At 37.2% G+C, this 19,002-nt stretch overlaps 2 protein-coding genes across 4 annotated transcripts in view; one reads left to right on the top strand and one right to left on the bottom strand.

Annotated features, from left to right (window-relative positions):
* Positions 1-19,002, top strand: part of LOC139773387 (alkaline phosphatase) — a 174,055-nt gene that overhangs the window by 69,662 nt on the left and 85,391 nt on the right. The window lies entirely within an intron of this gene.
* LOC139773388 (caspase-1) overlaps positions 12,590-19,002 on the bottom strand; it is a 33,832-nt gene continuing 27,419 nt past the window's right edge. For all 3 annotated transcript variants that reach the window (XM_071707807.1, XM_071707810.1, XM_071707809.1), the window contains exon 5: positions 12,590-13,346. In XM_071707807.1, coding sequence (XP_071563908.1) covers positions 13,048-13,346 — 299 coding nt within the window. In that variant the 3' untranslated portion in view covers positions 12,590-13,047. The remainder of the gene's footprint in view (positions 13,347-19,002) is intronic.

Below are 19,002 nucleotides of genomic sequence, written 5' to 3'. Positions count from 1 at the left end.
TTTGCGGTGTTCGCTTATCAAAGTATGTGGATTCACTTTTCACACACGAGATACTTTCGCATACGTACATCGTTAGAACTACTTGAATACAGTTTACATTGGTTTTGAAAAATCAAATCTTCCGATTGGAGAAACCCGCCCGCATCGCAAATTTCGTTCTTTTTTGCACACTTCCCGCAATTGATGTTTTTAGCTACGCCGGCATCCGTTCGCACGGTTTACACTTCATCAATCTCGGTGGTATATATATTGAGCCCGTGGTATATATCCGCGCCTGGCATCTCGGTCCCCGCTACTCGCGCACGCGGATGCGGGATTCGATCCAAGATTCGCGGCGGCGTGTTTCGCATACGTGACTTCTTCCATCCTGTTAGGCATCAGCAGACATGCGGGAACAAGTTGAAATCCGAAACCGGGAAACTTCGGATATGGCTTTCATATGTTGGGATTTTGCGCGATACGTTTCCATATTCGTAAAAATGTGTCATGTATGAAGCTCCGAGTGCAGGCTTCTACCATTTTAGACGAATATTTTGATAAATGTAACGTCGTGCAGCAACGTCGAGGATGTCTGATGGAGCATGTTTCCTTCTTTCATGAATGAAAACGCGCTTGTTATTAATAATTAAAATTGTTTTCTAAAACTCTGTCCCTTAATAAGCAAATCAAAAATGAAAGAATTTGAAATAAAGAGAAAAATAAACAACTAATTCTGTAAAATTACGTAAATATTCTAACTTTCGACGTCGCAGAATCGCTAAGAATCGAGTTTTTTCTATTTTGTTTTATTTCTTTGTTATTTTTATTTCGACTCTTTATAAGCAACTATTTTTTAAATCTCTCGAAGCGTTGGAAAAACACATTACGAATTTTGTATGTCAGAAATAAACAGACTCAGGCAAACGATTTTGCAATTTACATCCCCAAGGGATTTTTTGAAATAAAATCTGTTTATCGTCGTAAAACAGGCTTTTGAGACTCTGCTGTCCACAATCCGCGATATCTAGTGGTAAAAAATGTGATTTATATTTTTCTAAATTGCGAAACGTTGTAATAATAGCTACTTTATTTCACATATCTGCGTAGCACGATTAGCGGCAGAGTTTCGGATATATTTTTTAATGTATTTTAAATGTTTGTTCTATTGGGTTAACACGATTTTGTTCGAAAAATTATTTATGGGAACATAAATTGTGAGAGTAGAGTATACGCACGAACTTTTTCGTCATAATCCAAAAGTAGTTGGGATTACTGTCGGCTCTTAATGCGACATATGACGCGTCGAACACATACAATCGGCTTACACAATGGCAGTTTTATCACGTTGAAATGTAATATAAAAATTTATATTAAATATGAGTAAAAAGTAACGAAAGAAATGAGGGAAGCATCGATTTATAGCAGACTTTGATTCATTTTTAATTTTTCAATTGATTGTATATCGCAGTCAAATTAAAATCTAATATATGTAAGATGAAAATTAGGAATTGTTAAATAATCGTAAACCTAATAAATTTGCAATAATTTATACCGCTTAATATCGCGATTTCGCTTTTGCAAGAAGATTTAACACTGTCGGCAGCAATCAAGCCGTTAGCTTACTTATAAAGTTCTTGTGGGGCGGAGCGGATGCAGTTCAGCGTTTAAGAAGAAGTCTGTAATACCGAAGAACAAAAGGAGGTTAAATGAGGATAGGATCACCCCGAGAGTAGCACCATTGAGGTTCTTATGGAAACTGCAGTGCCATTTGAGCGGGGGGTGGAGAAAATCGTTTCTTGGATAAGGATGTGGACACGAGATAAATAAAAGAGGTCACGGAAAAGGGGAAGAGCTCGATTGAGGAAAGAAATACAAATATATAACAGAAGACATTCTGATTGTAAAATTGTTTCATCTTCAAATAAAAGTACTATACGTTGATTGTAGGACGAGCGATAGTAATTTTCTCTAAATTGCATTTGCGGTGAAGTGTAACTCTCCTCGTTTCCGAATAAGAGACGCGCACAAAATAAGCTAGATAGGTATAACTTAAATATATATAAATATAAAATTAAACTGAAAATTAATTAGGTTAATCAAATGCTATACTCTAACGTTTTTACAAAAGAATTTATTTTTTGTTAAGTACACGTTATTAGAAACGATAATTATTTTTTTATTAATTTAATTGCGCTAACTTTTCCGTGGCATACTTTCTATTCTGGTCTTTAGATTGTATTGTAACGGCATGTTTCAATGATCAAAAAAAATTTTCGTGCACTGAATTCAATTCTAATTTAGCAGAAGTGTGTAACATTCCATGTCACTCAGAACGTTGCTATTTAGGGACATTATTCGTGAGTTATTGATGGTGCATGCGAGATTCGCGTTACATGCTGTTATCTGCCGAGCATGTAAATTACATTGAAGTACTATACATATGTAGGTATATCGCGTCTGAATTGAACAGAACAAAGTAAGATATTATATTCCATTGCCATTTGCTAAATGTGGAAAGCTACGGCAATAAATGTAAATCTTTCTTTTTCGCTAATAGATTCGTATTGGAAATAATTTCGTGATGCATTTTTGTTATTTAAGGATTGCAGTTATCTTCGTTTCTACGTTCGAACGTGAATTCTCTTTCTTCTTGTAATTACAAATTATTGAAGTTTTTGCCTGTTATTTAAAGTTTACTATTATTTCCTATTGAATCGAATTAAAAATGAAGGGAAGTTTCACTTTTCGCTGAAGGGAAGTTTCGATAGACTTCATTTGTATCTCTTTTATTATCACACTTTGATTTATTTAAAACAAGAGTTAAAATCGATATGATTTCGTTGAATTCTATAGAATAAACGGAAGGTTAACTTTACGCTTGTAGTCACAGTGATTAAATTGTCGCAAAATAAATACCAAGAATAAACTTTGTGTTTGTGCAACAACGTAATTTGAGATAAAACAGAATTACGCTAGTTTCATTTCTCGGTTGAATGGCGCGCGTTACATTATTTCAATTAAGCGCCTTTGGTGGAAACTTAATTCAACATTTGATGTGTTTAGCGCGTGCATGCGCATCTCGTGCACTGAATTACACGCATGTGGAAACGTCACGCGTTAAAGCTGTATACCCGGCGCTACGAGCGCAACTATTTCAAAGCTGCTAATCCGCCGCTGTCGCGCTGCTGGACGCCGACAGTGCAGTGCAGCGAAACTGAACTGTAAATCGTTGCATTCTCGTATCCCGTGCGGGAGAGCTGTTATCAAGCGCGTGGATGTTATCTGCAGGGTCAAAAGGAGGGTGAGAATATCGCGTGGGCGAATCGGGGTAGAGCCGCGCATTCGTTCCCAGTTCGTAGTGCTAATTACGCATCTGTCTTCCGGCACTTTATCGGCCGCGTATCATGACGCCTATTTCATCGTGGTGTGGCATTTTGATCACAATTCCGTTGACGTTTGCTCGCTCGGAAGACTGATTTCGACACCCCGGCCCCGCCCGTGTTTCACGCCGCGCGATTTATTCGCGATATCGCCGATCAATCGGCGAAACGATCTCTCCCCGCGCGCGCTATAAGAATCAATCCGTTGGAAACGCCTATCTGGCAATCGTCCTCGTTTAGAATATCGTCCGATCATCGCGCACGACTCGCTGCACTGTCCTCGTTTTAGGTTTTAGAGGACATGCAATTAACTCAATCCTCTCCAGTAATACCAGCGTTCTAGGATACTAATACCTACTCTCTGCTCAACTCTAATCTCTTTAATTGCTTCTTGTTGTTATGTCGAAGCACGCGGCAAATCGTATATGCTAGATGATAAATGTAATGCACGTGATTGCAATTCTATTGCGAAATGCAACTGCAAAATGAGAACGTGAATGTTATAGTATAACCCGAAAACTAGGTTATACGCGTTACGTATATCCGCCTGAATTCCCCGCTGTTACGAGGAATCGAAGAATTTGGAGTTCCGTGTTCTAAGGATACAACTTAAAGAATACAGTCTTTTAAGATGTACTTTATTCTCCAATTCTTACAAAAGCTCAGCTACGTTTCGTTTATAATTTCTTCTTTGACTCGACGAGTGCTTTCCCTTGTGTGCTTCCCTTCGCAGTTTTCTTGATTGTTTTAGCTCTGCTTCTTGCAGCGTTTAATGGCGGTGTAAGGAATGTTACAACATTAAGAAAATCGTTATTGGTATCACGAAGTTTGAAAGAAACTACAATTTTATTCTCATATTCCATTATAAAAGTTATAACATTTTATTAAAATAATATAATATATATGTAAATTATATATGTGTGTGTATGTATTTAGCTAAAATATAATTTTTCAACTTTATAAACATTTAAAAATTGTAAGATCGTTAAAATATCTTGTCATTGTTCGCAGAAATTAGTGTGATGTTAAAGAATTATGCTGCAAAACTAAACAATCTTGTATATATGTACATAAAAATAAATAATTAGATTCTAATTCATTTTTCTTAGTATACGTAAGAAAGGAAAGCGTGCTATTAAACTAAGCTACTTAAAAGATAATTGTCATAGTCGTGGCACGGTCGTAGTCGCCGTAAAACCTTACGCGTAAAATGCAAAACGTACCATTTCTTGCAAGCGCCATCTCCCCGAATCGATCCGTGTCTCTCGCTCGGCCGGCACCGCCCTACAAATTAGACTTTCGAGAAGAGTAATAAGTACGCTTGCATGTCACGTACTTACGTTCGGCGAAGATTTGCTTTTCGTGCCCACGTGGGATTTGCACCAAAGTCGATATCCTCCTTCCTTAAGCGTCCTCGTAGCGGTCCTTCGTGGCTTTCGATAAACTTCCATTTCGCGGGCACGCTTCTGATCTTTAGACTTTCGCAACTTTTCATATTTGCGGTTAGTATAAGTACATCTATGAAGCGGTTACGTACAAAATATCTAAATATTTTTCATAATCAAACTTTAATGCATGATACATTTTGTGAGTTAATTACACACGCGAAGAGTAACTTTCATATATTACTTACAATTAGTCTTGCGTTTGTCAAAAGTTTTAGGACTGTATATGTAACGCAATTAATTATACAAATTTGTAATGGCCGGAACATCTTTGTGAAATCAACATGGAATTTTATTAAGAATAATTGCTTAATAGAATCCGTTTAATAAGATTTTTCTAAGAAGATCAGTCCTGTGGCAGCGTTGATGTCACTTTATAATAATTTCCGACCGGGAAGACACGAATTGATTCGTGAGCCAATAAAGCCTTGCGGTAGATAAATCCTTGGACTAACCGGGGAGCCGAGGAACTTTTATTTATTACGCATCCTCCACACACACACACACACACACACACACACACACACACACACACACACACACATACATACGTAAAACAAAAGATTTATCCCCGGCGATTCGAATGTACGAGCCATCTATAAAATGTCGGACACGCTCGCATAAAATTCACGCCGTCTACAGATCGAGCCGGTACGGAATGGAGCAATGTATCCCGTACTCGTATGTCACTAACGAAATGTTAGAATTATGGTTCGCGTAACAATGCAACGAGATAACGTCGATGCGGGCCGATATACCATGGATGGCACGTTTTGATCGAGACGATCAGTATACATTCCATTAGGCTGACGCAGCTTTTCCGATGGACGTGCGCCGCGGTCTAATATTGATCCTTTTGGAAAGGATCCTCAGCGGTCCTCAGCAAAGAGAGTAAAAATATTTTCCATTAAAACGTCGCGCAGAAAGATTCTCGCTAGCTAGATTTAATTAAACAAACACCATTTTTGCGATATTTTTCAGCTAACTTGAAAGCGCGGGGTGAATTTATCTGTAAGTAAATTATTACAAAACGGCAGGAATTTGTTAGTTTTATTGTCTTCGTAAAAAGTATGAGAAACTGACGTGGCGATAAAAACTTGGGAGCATTTGTCTTATGCAATCCGTCGCAAAACAAAGAAAATTGTGTCGACGGCGAGAAACTAGATATATCACTCAGCTAGATACGGAAAATGCACGAAAAGATTTTTAACTGCCAGGTTACGAGGGGTGACGTTTTTAGAATCGCACCGGCGAAGGTTGCGCCGTAGTACTTGCGGCGAAAGAAGATTACGTGAGGGGAATATAGCGCGAAATCCTTGAAAATTGCCGCTGCGGCTTACGCACGACGCAGTCGACGCAAAAGCTTTAAATTTAATAGCGTTCCGCGTTCTGTTAAGGTCTATTTCGGTGGTGAAAGTAAGAGGGGAAGAAATATCGACAAGTTACATTTCGATTTCTTACTTCTCGTGAGACTCTCGGAGATATTTAACGTTTATCGAACACCGCGGCGGAGATTAGAAAGTATATTTTTCATTCGGGGAACAAGAGTTAATGGGGAAATTTGTCTTTTTTTCAATTGAATCAGCTATAGATCGTGATTCTGATTCGAATTTACGTAGTTTTTTTTACCGCGAATTAAGTGCCAGCGTAGTTCACTTGATGTTCCGTCGGTGGCGAACCGTATAGCAGCCTCCAACGCCGGATATTTTACAAATGGCACTGGCCGAGTAAATGCGGGTATCGCCTCCTCTTTTTGCGTGCGCGCACCAACCACCGACGTTAAACGAAATCTCAGTAATTGGCTCGACCGCATTTCGAAAACGTCGAGCGACAACGAAAGATACATCTTCCGCCATAAATAAAACCCGCTTACCGCGAGTCCCGCTGAGGCCAGCTATCTCTCCCTTTCTCGAAATGCGAATTCCCGTCCCAATATCGCTAATTCAAAACGCTCGCACGGTGCATTTGGACATTTCGACAAGACGTATATTATACTCTTGGATCGCTGCTCTTGAATTTTTGAATTCCTTGCGTTTCCGTAGAATTATTTTCTGCAGCCGGGTTTTCCCACCTTACCGAGTTCAGTTAAAATATATGATTACATACATTTTTTCTTTATTTTTAATTTTTTTACACACTACTAATTATGGATTAAATATCCACCTCTTTTGAACGTAAATTCCTTCTAAATGATAAAAATTTCATATTAATTAAACGTTGATATAAACAAGAATAAATATGCAAACGTAACTTGATAATAATTAAGTAATTAATTTATAATTAGATCGATAGTTTCATTGGATTTCATATGTAAAATACTGTTGTGCAAATGTATTCTTAATTTGAGCGACTTGTTGTTACTACTAAATTATAAAGATAAAATAACAAATAATGAACGATGGAATAACGAACATATAAGCAAAAATTGCAAGGATATGTGATAAATGAGTAAAATGCATGAATGCATGCAGAAAATGTCAGCATTTTATTGCTAATATTACGTCGTATGTGACTAATTATTTTTAACATTTTCATAATGATGTTTCTGAAATTAACATTTTTATATCAGAGACTCGGTGTTTGTTACAATGGCAATGGATTGTTATTAAAGAAAAATGTAATGAGCAATATCGTAAAACGTGGCGGGAATGCAAACCGATGAAATATATCCGGAATACTGAAGTTTCATTTCACGTATCTACCATAAAAGTATTTCGCAAAGGACTGTTTTAGAGTTGTCATACAGACACTCGAGATAAATTTTGAACCTAATGCTGATAAACGAACGCGTGTATAATCATAGATGTACGTTGTAAAATATACAGCGAAAATGAAAATACATAAAATGCATGGTTATGACAGGGGTATACGGGACGGGAGATCATTCTCAGCATTTTTGTAGAGATATCACCGAAGCGTACTACATTTCCTGACTCGTCGTTTGACGTTGAGCTACAGCTGAAGAGCGATGTAATCAACGATACGCCGTAAAACATGGCAAAAACGAAAGCCCGATGAAACGTATCGGAAAACCGAAGTTTTATTTTGCATAGATATCAAAAGGGATAGGTGCGCACGATAGGGAGATGATTCTCAGCATTCTGTCGCGCGAATGTTACGGCGAACGCTTCGGCGATCTCGACGCTTGGGATTGCGTCACGTGAAAAAAAAAGAAGGGGGGAAAAAAAGAAAAAAGAGCGACCGCGTTTACGCGCTGACAACGACGCCGACGCCCGAAGGATATCCCGTTGGTGCGGAATTATGGCTCGCATGCTGAAAGAGGGTTGACAAAAAGATTACGTGGTTGTCGACGCGACCGACGCGACGTGGCGAAAGTGCTGACCGAGTTGTTGGCCGACGGTGGATCGATAACGCGTCGCGAATCGCGTCAAAACTTTCCAACCGATCCGGCTCGTCCAACGATCCGCGCCATCGCGATGTACCGAAAGGCATTCGCGGATCAAAACGGATTATATCCCGGTGTCGAATGGAGGAGACATGTTTCACCCGTTCGCAGTAATTTGCGCCAGCACCCAGTGACCACCCTTTACCCCGATCTAGCCATCACTTTCGCGACCGTTTTCGCGAGTTCGCGAGTACCGCGATGTGTTTCAGTAGCGTGTTGACGGTCGGCGAATTAGCGGCGGGGTAAATAACATCGTGACGATCTATCTCGCGTAGCGGAACTCCATATAGTTGCTTTATCCGCAACGTCAATGGACTTCGGTGAGAAATTGGCATAATCTGCTCCGTAGTGACGCAAATAAATTGCTTCGTTATCCTTCCAATCATAAACGAATTTATTGAATAGAGCTTTTGAAAACTGAAACTGTTCTCGTCAAATTTATCGTTATTTATATACATTATTATTGATAATAATTTACGAATCTCGCTTATCACTCAATAGTAATTCGATTCGAGAACTGATCGTTATACGTTCGGCATATACTGCATATACTCTTTTATTTGGACATATTTTACTTTTGTTTGCCTTTAATGGAATTAATACCAATTTCTTTCCAGTTCTAATAGCGACAGGGATTGCTGGCTGCATATACATATACATATATATACAATATATATGTAATGTATATACCCGTAAGTTGATGAAAACGCGAACGCGATTCCTAAGAGCGGTTGCTCTTACCCATTGCATCGTATTTTACCAAGCGCGGTGGCACTGTTCTATCGAAACAAAACCGAAATAGGAATACCCGCGAGTGCGAATAGGACAGAATTTTGCTTACAGTCGCGAACACTCAGTCGCACCCGCACGAAGCTTGTAAATGAGATTAAGACGAATGGCACCTTAGTTTACTGCCGTGACGCCGTCTCGGAATGCTCGGTACGTTGCTTTCATTTTGCCGAAATTACACCGAATGTAGTGCAGATTGTGCTACGGCAAAGGGGTGATTAGCTATAAGAATACCGTGCGGTATATCGCGATCGCAGTTTCGATTTTCCGCGGCACGGATGGTGCGGATTAGCTATCGTTGCGAGGGTCTAAAATTATGACGTCGGCAGGCACGTGTGTAACACACAGCGCAACATCTTGTAACTTATCTTCCTGTGCAGTATATAAAATATATCGATGATACAGCCGCCTGTAGAAGACTGATTTATTACGAGTCGAAACTGCTTCGAAGATGAAATACTACCACTCGCAACCCACGCTCGCGTTTCGGTTTTCTTTATTTGTAAGAGAAAGAAAACCGTTCTTCTCGTTTGCAATTCGATAATTCGTAGATTCAGTTATTTCGGTTTCCTTACATACGATATTTCGAATTGAGGTATCTAAGTTGGAAATGCTCTCTTTCTAAATGTCTCAAAGCTATGACGTTCGTGATGAACAGTACATGTAAATATATTCACATATTTCTTCCGTAAAATACAGTTCCGCGTTTTCCCTGCACGAATCATTTTATAAGATCGCAAAACAGCGGCTTGGTGGTTTATAAAAAAGATACATGTAGGCGTTCTTTGCATATTTACGACGAGGGAAAGTCAACGTTCCGCCGTTGCGAGGAAGGAGGAAGCAAGTAAGAAACGCGATTTGAACGTTTTTATACGCGACAAGGAAGCTTATATGTTGGCCGATAGTGAATAAGCTGTAAAATATCGAACGCCTCGAATTGTAAAAAAATGCGTCGTTTGCATGCAGAGTTGTACTTCGCGCGCAACTCTTGTATGCATCCATATTGATCGGATCAACGATACGATCGTCGAACGAAGTGGTTTCTACTTGACACGGTGTACTTCACGAGCCTCGATAAAGAGACAAGAGGCCTCCCAAACCGAAATCCCTTTCGATCGCGTTTCAGACAAGCCATCCGCACAGATTCGAGGGTTCGCTTTTCGAGAGCTCCACTTAGCAGCGCGAAGAGATGGGATTGATTCGCAATCGTTCGAATTGCCAGCCAGAAAGTCAAAACCGTTTGAAGAATTTCCTCGACAGCTGGACCCTTTCTTCGTGCCAGTGATTGAATCGGCTTCTTACCGCCTGCGCTTCACTTCACTGTTCTTACGTTCATTCGTCGCACATACATTTCCCGAACGGAAGTTCTAGATTGCGAGCGATAATTTTGAGATTCGTGATCGATTACATTCTGGAACACGCTAGGAGAGTATATTTTACAAAATATACTCTCAAAATATTTTACATTTTAGAAAAAAGGATCATACGTTTATTATCATGCCGTTAGTATCATGAAAGATAAATATTCCGTATATTTCGTTAAATTATTTTAAATTTTTTAAATGGGTTCTGATTTAAAAGTTTTATCTTTTTATTAAACATATAATTTAATTATCTAATGAAGGATATAATCAAGCGATTTTTTTCAGTTTTTTGTTTCAATCAAGTAACTAAATCTAAATGTGACCGAAGAAAAATGTATGATAAAACATCTTATGTGCGAACTGGGCATATAATAGTGAAAAATGTAACTAGTGAATAAATGGTTATGCATTATATGTTCTTTGTTTTAAAAAATAATTTCTGCAAGCTAATTTTTCATAATATTTTGCTCAATTATTTTACAGTTTTAAGCTACAAACGGAATTTTATTTCTGTCGTAGAAAAGAATGCAATTTTCTTTGTTATTTTCACTTCATTCTTCTTCGCATACATACATTAATCAATAATACTGTTAATCAGCAGCAAAATTATTTTATTGCAAAAATACTAAACAAAATAAAACAGAGTTTATTTTATGATTTTTTACATTATTCATAGTCTCAATATAACGAACCGTTATGAATTTCATTGAATTACAAATAAAACGATGTAGCGTCGATTTTCAGCATCAATTTTCAGCAATATTTTTCAAATTTTTTTACCGCATCCAGAATACGAGCGATACGAAACATTATACGAATTTGATTGAAAATAAAAATTCAGAAAAATGTGCAAATATATTGATCTTAAAATAAATTCGAAATATACATTCGTTCTCCGCGTAACAACGCGTGTAGTTGTTCATACTCATTATTATCGTTATTATTTTTATTTATCTTTTATCATAGTAAAGATATCCATGGCACATAGCCACGCTATGCTCTGTAACAACATTTAACAACGCGATTAAGCGATGCCGAGATTTCTGGGGATACAAGCTGTCCGTATTATCGCCGCAGATCGATCTACTCTGGCACGGAGAAGATTACATTTCGCGATAGCATCTGGTTAACGGCATAATTCGTGGATTCCACTTCGCGTCTTCCAAGACAAAGGTTAATAGCGTCTAACTCCTTTGACCGCAGGTATCTAATCTGACGTTGAACATGCCATCGCAGTCGCACGCATTGCGGTTAATAGATCCCCAGGATCTTCCCTGTTGGTTCACCGACAGCATAGGTTAGTTCCCACCGATTTCTCGCAAGCAAACATCCAAGCAATTTCTGTTCATTAGGTTCATATCGGTCTCAAGAAATTTTTCTATCGCCTATTCCCTCGCGTACCCGAGAAAATTCAAGTAAACATGATCTTACGCTAAATTAAATTAACCATCTTAAAATACTAATTAAATTTTTGTGTAAGGAAAGATATTGGCTAATTATTCGTAAATAAAACTCTTTGCATTGTTTTACTTATCACAATCGTCGAGATGAATTTGAATAGCCGAGGAACGTCAGTTATTATTCTTGACCGTTATGATAACAGTTTTTATTTCGTTATGAAAATCTGCATATAATTAGCATACTAATTAAGAATAATATTGTGAATTTAATTATAATATAATAATTCGTGGCATATTGCTTAATAATGCATTCTGGCGATTTATTTTACTTTATCGAGTGTTATCAAGCGTACATTCCATGATATTTCGTAATTTACTTACAAATTCACTTATACATGCACTTATACATGCAGTGTGGTACACGCAGTAGTGGACAGAAAAGTATATAAATGCTATTTGGATATTAACTTATTCTGTAATTATTTTTTCTCTTCTTACGTTTTGGTTTAGCAATTCCCTTTCTAAAAAATGTGTGTTAACTAAAGCTCCAATACTTCGAAGTCGTAGACATATGCATGTTCATGATAGAGGACATATTGAATTTCTCTTTGAGGGTGATCGGTTGTCTCGAAGCTTGTATCCCGCCTTGTTTTACCATGTGATTTGTGTGTCTGTAACCCCAAAAGTCGAATGACAGTGATACTTATTCGCGATGCGATTATATTTTTTTATTGTGGTGTAAATGTTGTTTTGTGTAATGATATGTATAGTAAAGAAGCTAAATGGCGCGCTTATAGGGTTCTAGTATAATACAAATGCAATGAGATATTTTAATATGTATTTAATGTGTATTTAATAATACATCTCGCTCAAGTAAAAAATACAAGCAAAGTTGAATTTTATATATTATATATAAAATAACCTCAGTTAAAAGTATTTAATTATACATTTTTAATTGTAATAGATATCCGAAATATATTTGAGAGTATTTGTCGCTTTCTTTTTTAGTAAAGTAACAACAGAAAGGCAGAAAATTTTCAACTACATAAACAATACGTTTTTCTTTTCCTTTTTTCTTTTCGCATACTACGTTCTTAAATTCTTTATAGCGACTGCGAAACTCAATCGTATAACAATCCAAATGTGTTCGATGAGTTGCGCCGATCGATAATCACTTCTCAAAAAGTTCGATGTATCAAAACAGCTCGACTGGAATCAATCTGTCGGTTTTTGCCGAAAAATCCATCATCGTAAGTTTGTTCGAGAACGAGTGTTTTGCCACTCTTACGTTACTTTTTCGACTTCGGTTTCCTTTCCCTTCGATCTGCCATCGATATCGTCCGGTGTGTGCTTGTCGTGGAAGTACACCAGGCGGGTCAACATCGAGACAATCGACGGGATCTGCTTTTTCCCGTGGAATTTTTCACTCCCCGGCACATGGGATTGATACTCGATGGCGACACGACGGTTAACGAAGGTCATTAGGCTGAGTAGATCGCGGCTGCGCCCGTGAAGCTCCAGCTCCTCGCAGAGTGCCTGTATGAACCAGGAGCCCGAGTCCGGATTGCGCCACGAGTAAAAACCTGAAAGTCGTAACGCGCGGTTTATTCTTGGACTGCGGTGAATTGATTCGCCTCTCCCCGGTACGTAATGAGATACACTTCGCGCAGCCGGGATGTATGCGACGTTATCGATAGCGGGCTCTCGGTAAAGTGGATACACCAGCGAATGACCCATGACCCATGCGATAGTGGCAAGGTAGCGATATGGGACAGGGATAGAAATTTAAAACTCTAGAGATAATATATGTATCGAGTATACGTTGGCTGTATACACGCGCGACGCTTAACGTGTAGCTGCCTTTTCTAACGCGTTAAAATATGTAAAGTAATTTTATTTTTCTAGGCTCTACTAGAAAAATATGAAAACCTAAGTATAACGACCTATGTATAGGTAGATAAGAGTAGGTCATGTATCTTAATAGCGCCTGCTTTAAAAAGGTTTCCAGAATAAAAGTGAAACAAAATTGAAATAAATTTATTGAAACTCTCACAGAGCTGTTAAAGATAGTTCACGTCGTCGAGTTGACAGATTTGTTACGACTTTGAGATAACCCGGTCTCTAATAAAAACTTACAGCTTTCCAGGGCAATAAGTTTAAATTAATCTTAACTTTCCGCGCATATACGAGCAACCGCATACTCCTTGCTAATTGTGTTGCGCGGAACAGATATATTTTAACCTGAAATTACAAAGTTCGGTGTTACCTTAGTATAGCACTTAAACTTCTTAGGAAAGCCGCGTATATTCTACATTTAGATGGCATCGAGTCTTAGACCTCATCTAATGGGCTTGGGATTAAGCAAAGTAACGTGGTATTAGCAATAACATAGGGATAGCAACAACATTATATGAAACACGATCTTTATAAATTATTTATTTAATAATTATAAGAAAATTATTTAAAATGCTATTGGAATGATTATTAGGAAATTATTATATTATATTATATTATATATTATATTTTATATTGTTATATGTTGTAATATTGTAATATATTGTGTTTCATTTATTCACAGTATTTGACTTTAGTTATTCGAAACTCGGGTTTCTTAATGGTTAAGTCGCGACCCCAACGACAATGTAGAATCAGAAATGATGCAAACACAATTACAGACTCCGAAGTTTCAGCATAAATCGTGGTACAAGTGGAATAAAGGTTAATTGTTAGAAATAGTTTTTGACCTCTTACTTCCTTAATCTGCCCTTAAACTCGTTTGGATGGACGCTGAATAGCGTTAATGCCAGTTAGTTCAAATTTAGACCATTCCCTTTCTCCGTGTATTACTAATTGGATTGGAACGCCTGCACTTCCCTAATCTTTGAATGCGTTATACACGTCCGGATCTTGCTGCATTATAAACTGTTTAATTATTCCGTCTCTCTTATCTCGCTATCCCATAGATAGATCTTACACGACGAGAGCTTATAATCGACTTTGGCTCAAACACGATGCGATCAATTCACCCGGTACGTGCTTCGCAAGGATACTGAATACTGCATCAGTCCAACTACCATTTCACTACCGATTCTATGGTCAAAGACACTTTCAAGTTACAGGAAAACTACCCATGCCCTCATTGATAAATCTTAATAATTGGACGGTTACGAGCAAAATGAAGCATCGCCGCGACATAGAATTCGTTGCATTTGAAGGGTTGCATTGTAGGATCGAAGCGTATTACAGGAAACACGTTGTTAGAATAGGCAAAAACTATATTTGCATCTACTTGCCATTCAAGAATATGTAAGAGAAATCGATTTCTTGATATATTCTGACAACGTGTTCTCTTATACAACGTGCGCCAGATTCCCACCGCTATTTTTGTCTAGGGATCTTACAACTATACCAATAGAGACCGTTTTTCTTGCGAAAATCCAAATATGTTCTTAATTCTTCTTAAAATATAAATAGTTGAACGTATAAAAAGCTTTTAGCACAAATGATATTTTTATCTACAGATAACGATATATCATTTAACTCCAGATGGATTTTCCGTTTAAGACACTTTAATTAAAAGCTTAATTCTAAAAAACGTTCTATATTAAATACTAAAAAGCTATTGAAAAAAATCCTTATCAGACTTTTCGTATCAAGCTTAGAATTGAATTTTCATCTTAGTGTTAGTTATCAATACCGCTTAACACGACTCGCAATAATTTACAAACTTATAATTATTTGCTGTTTTGGTGGCTAGAGAGAATCGGGGGCAATATATATATATATGCGTTGAACGCTAACAATAACACGCGTGTGACGCGAAACATCTTAGTGCTAACCGGATGTACACGTGCTCGATGATGTATTAACCATACGTTCACTCCCATAGCGAAGTGTTAAATGCACGTTCGCTATCACCGGTATGTTAACTACGCGCTTATCTCCTACACGGCATATTAATGACGCCTTTAGCATCGAGCCAGGTGTTATCCGCGAATTCACCACCGCCCACATTATTAACAATACGTCCACTTCCTGCTGCATATGTAGACGACACGCATACACGCACATGCATTAACAAGTGAGCTTCTTCCTTGATATTAATAGCATGACCACCCGCGTGTCGCGCATTATTATACCGCGCAGCTATTATTTAACGGCTAATTACTCTATACATATTATGTCTCACATAGAGAATCGACATTCTTTGAGACAGATTTGAAAAATCCGTTTATTCGTTTGCAACGATTACCATCGGAATAACTCCAGATATTCTCAAATAAATCCACTATGCAATCAATGTGTATGCACGGTAATAATCATTAATAATTATTCTGAAATGTGTAAATACATTGGGATATTATTGGGAGTTTTTTCCCTGCGCTTTATTTTAATGGACTCGCGTTCAATCGCGTGGATATTAATTCGTTAATATCGATAATAACTACACGCAATCAGGCAGGTGTAAAAAAAAAAATGTTGCGGTTATACGAGAAGCAACGTAAACCATCATCTGCTGTGTGTGTGGGTGTATATGTGTCTTCTGTTTCTATTATAAACAAATCCTGTTTATCGGACTCGCTTAATACGACAGACAGGGTATTCGCAAACATCATTCCGTAGAGAGAATATACTCGCATTACATAAATTCTGTTTACCCTCCTTAATCGATAGACGTGCAAAGTAGATGTGAGCAAGGTTGCGAGCAACCGAGTAAATTTTGCGGTGTATTTCCACAAATAAGCTGCTCTTATGGCGGTGCAAAATCCGATTTTAAAGCAGATGATGTTAATGCATAAGTAGCAGGTTTTTATAATAATTTTATTAAATTTAGTAGGAAGATAAGCGTGTCTTCTCTAAATTATATTTGAGCGTATACCACATTCACGCATACGTAGTACCATTTTTGGAAGAGAAGGTTTCATTCAAGTTTTACACGAGAAATTTAATTGTAACTTGATTCACACCACGTGCAAATGTAATTTCAATTGCAATTTATTTTCATAAATGAGATGCGAACGCTTTGGTACCAAAACGTGCTAATTTCGGCGGGCGCAATTTGTGATTATCTGAGTTATCTCGCTGACAATCGACAGGTATTTTTCATTAATCCAATCCCGCAGGATTGACATCGCGTGGTATGCTTTGCCACTGCGCGAAATTCTCGTCCAGCAACCTGCCAACGCATTTGTTGGTTTGCCGAGTTTCGGTATGTCCTTTTTTTTTCTAGTTTTCCTCGTTTTTCGCGAATTGTCGCGCTGCAGCTCGCACTCGCAATAAATCACCGAAACTGTGATCGTAACAAAGTTCGCGCCATTCGATTCCGAATTTAGGCGAATCTCAGTCGAGAGTTTGCAATATTTCTTTCGAAACCTTCTGTGATATTCCCACGCATATTGTCAGTGCGTTTGCGTTAGATTTGCAAAGTTCAAGTTATCGCGCAGTTCCTTCCGGAATTGCGCTTAGGGCATTATCTCTAACTTCGTCGTACTAGAAGCGAAGATATAAAGGAAAGCTTCTCTTAACGTAATATGAAGAAATTCTTTGAATAAAAAAAAAATGAGGGATTGAAAACCAGACTGTCAACGTGAAAGAAAAATATCTTAAAACAATGTATAACTTGACAATATAGAATGTACAAAACAAGATACAACCTACTAAAATATTTATATGAAATATTATGTATCAAAGTATGCAAATTATCTTATTAGTTAATTAGTATAATTAGAGTTTCTACGTTTTATAACTTTAATTTATTGGATTGTGATACTTCCTGTAATTTATATACACGATTAAATGCAATTTTGTATATTTATATAACACCAATCGTTAATATCGTGGAAATAATTACACTTGCATATCGGGATAATTACGTCGGTCGTATATAATATTGTATAAGTGTAAATTTGAACAATAAAATTTATAATTATAAAATTATTAAAGCATGTAATAATTGTGGATTTATTACTTATTTTTAAAATCTTCCTGGAATTATAATTATAAATTTTATAATCGAGAGAAATGCGATTTGTCGTAATTAATACTCTGTCAATTATCTTCTTTATATCATAATTCTTTCTATCTTTTGTTAATAATTTACAAGTGCATTTACAAGAAAAGAGAACGAAATCAATTTTCGATAGTTTTCTGTCCGCTCAGATTATGCTTTGTTTAAAACGTATTTATACTGTTTATAGGAACAGTTGATAAACATATTTTCAAGTATACGCCTTACAATATTATACAGTCGTATTAATTTTTTGATATGTAAAGTTTTAAAAGAATGATTTCCACTTGGAGTTTCAAAGTAATGCTTTGCACAACACGTATCTTATTTGATTCGAGAATTGGCTAAGAGACTTAAAGCAGACAATCCGACTTTTATCCGCCGGCTAATGGGCACACGAGAAAAATATAAAATTGAAAGAAAGAACAATGCTTCTACATCGATCTGTGAACGGGGATGAAAGAGGAGCGAAAAAATGTATCACGACGTGAATCTTGGCCACGAATGGTCCGGATGGTTTCAAAATAATCGTTTGGACAAGCTTGGACGATATCCAACTTTGAATCACTGAACGTCCTGGTTTCCACAAAAATGCCGATATTTATTTCGTATCAATATTTCAGAAATTATACGATTATTTTCATTTCAATGCACTTTCGTTTCCTGTAACGGTAATAATGAATCAATACATCGCTGAACATACGTGCGATGTTTTTAAATGTTTTTTTCCCTCGTTTTTTACGTCGAGAAACACACTCGCGGTAAATACGCTTGCCAATTCATGGATTCATTGTGTGGGTGTATACTCTCTACATCTTTTATACTACTCATATGTCACAGCTGGTTTCGCGGAGGCGATCGCTGAAATTATATCGTTTCATGTATTCCAAGAATTTATTTTACACGAATTCACTTATATTTTGTCTCTGATTTATAGAATGCGTTACATCTTTCGATAAAAATCGCCGAGAAACTAAGAAGAAAAATCTTTACTTCACTCGATTACATTTTACTACATGTAATGTACTATAATTCCAAACTTTATTTAACAGAATTAATTTATAGTTATATAAATTTTTTAATTTAAACAATGAAGGTATACAATTAGTCATAAAGTCATTGAATGTCGAAACCTTTGGAGCGGCTTGTGACGTTCAGCAAAATTTTCGTGAAGGAAATTTCACAAGGGACAATCGGGAGAAACGGGGGATGTTAGACGTTCGAATGTATTG

The sequence above is a fragment of the Temnothorax nylanderi genome, unplaced genomic scaffold, assembly GCF_030848795.1.
Source record: "Temnothorax nylanderi isolate EJ_2023f unplaced genomic scaffold, tnyl_v1.0 TNYL_tig0061_pilon, whole genome shotgun sequence".
In the NCBI taxonomy this organism is placed as follows: domain Eukaryota; kingdom Metazoa; phylum Arthropoda; class Insecta; order Hymenoptera; family Formicidae; genus Temnothorax; species Temnothorax nylanderi.
This window is presented reverse-complemented; position numbering and strand designations above follow the sequence as displayed.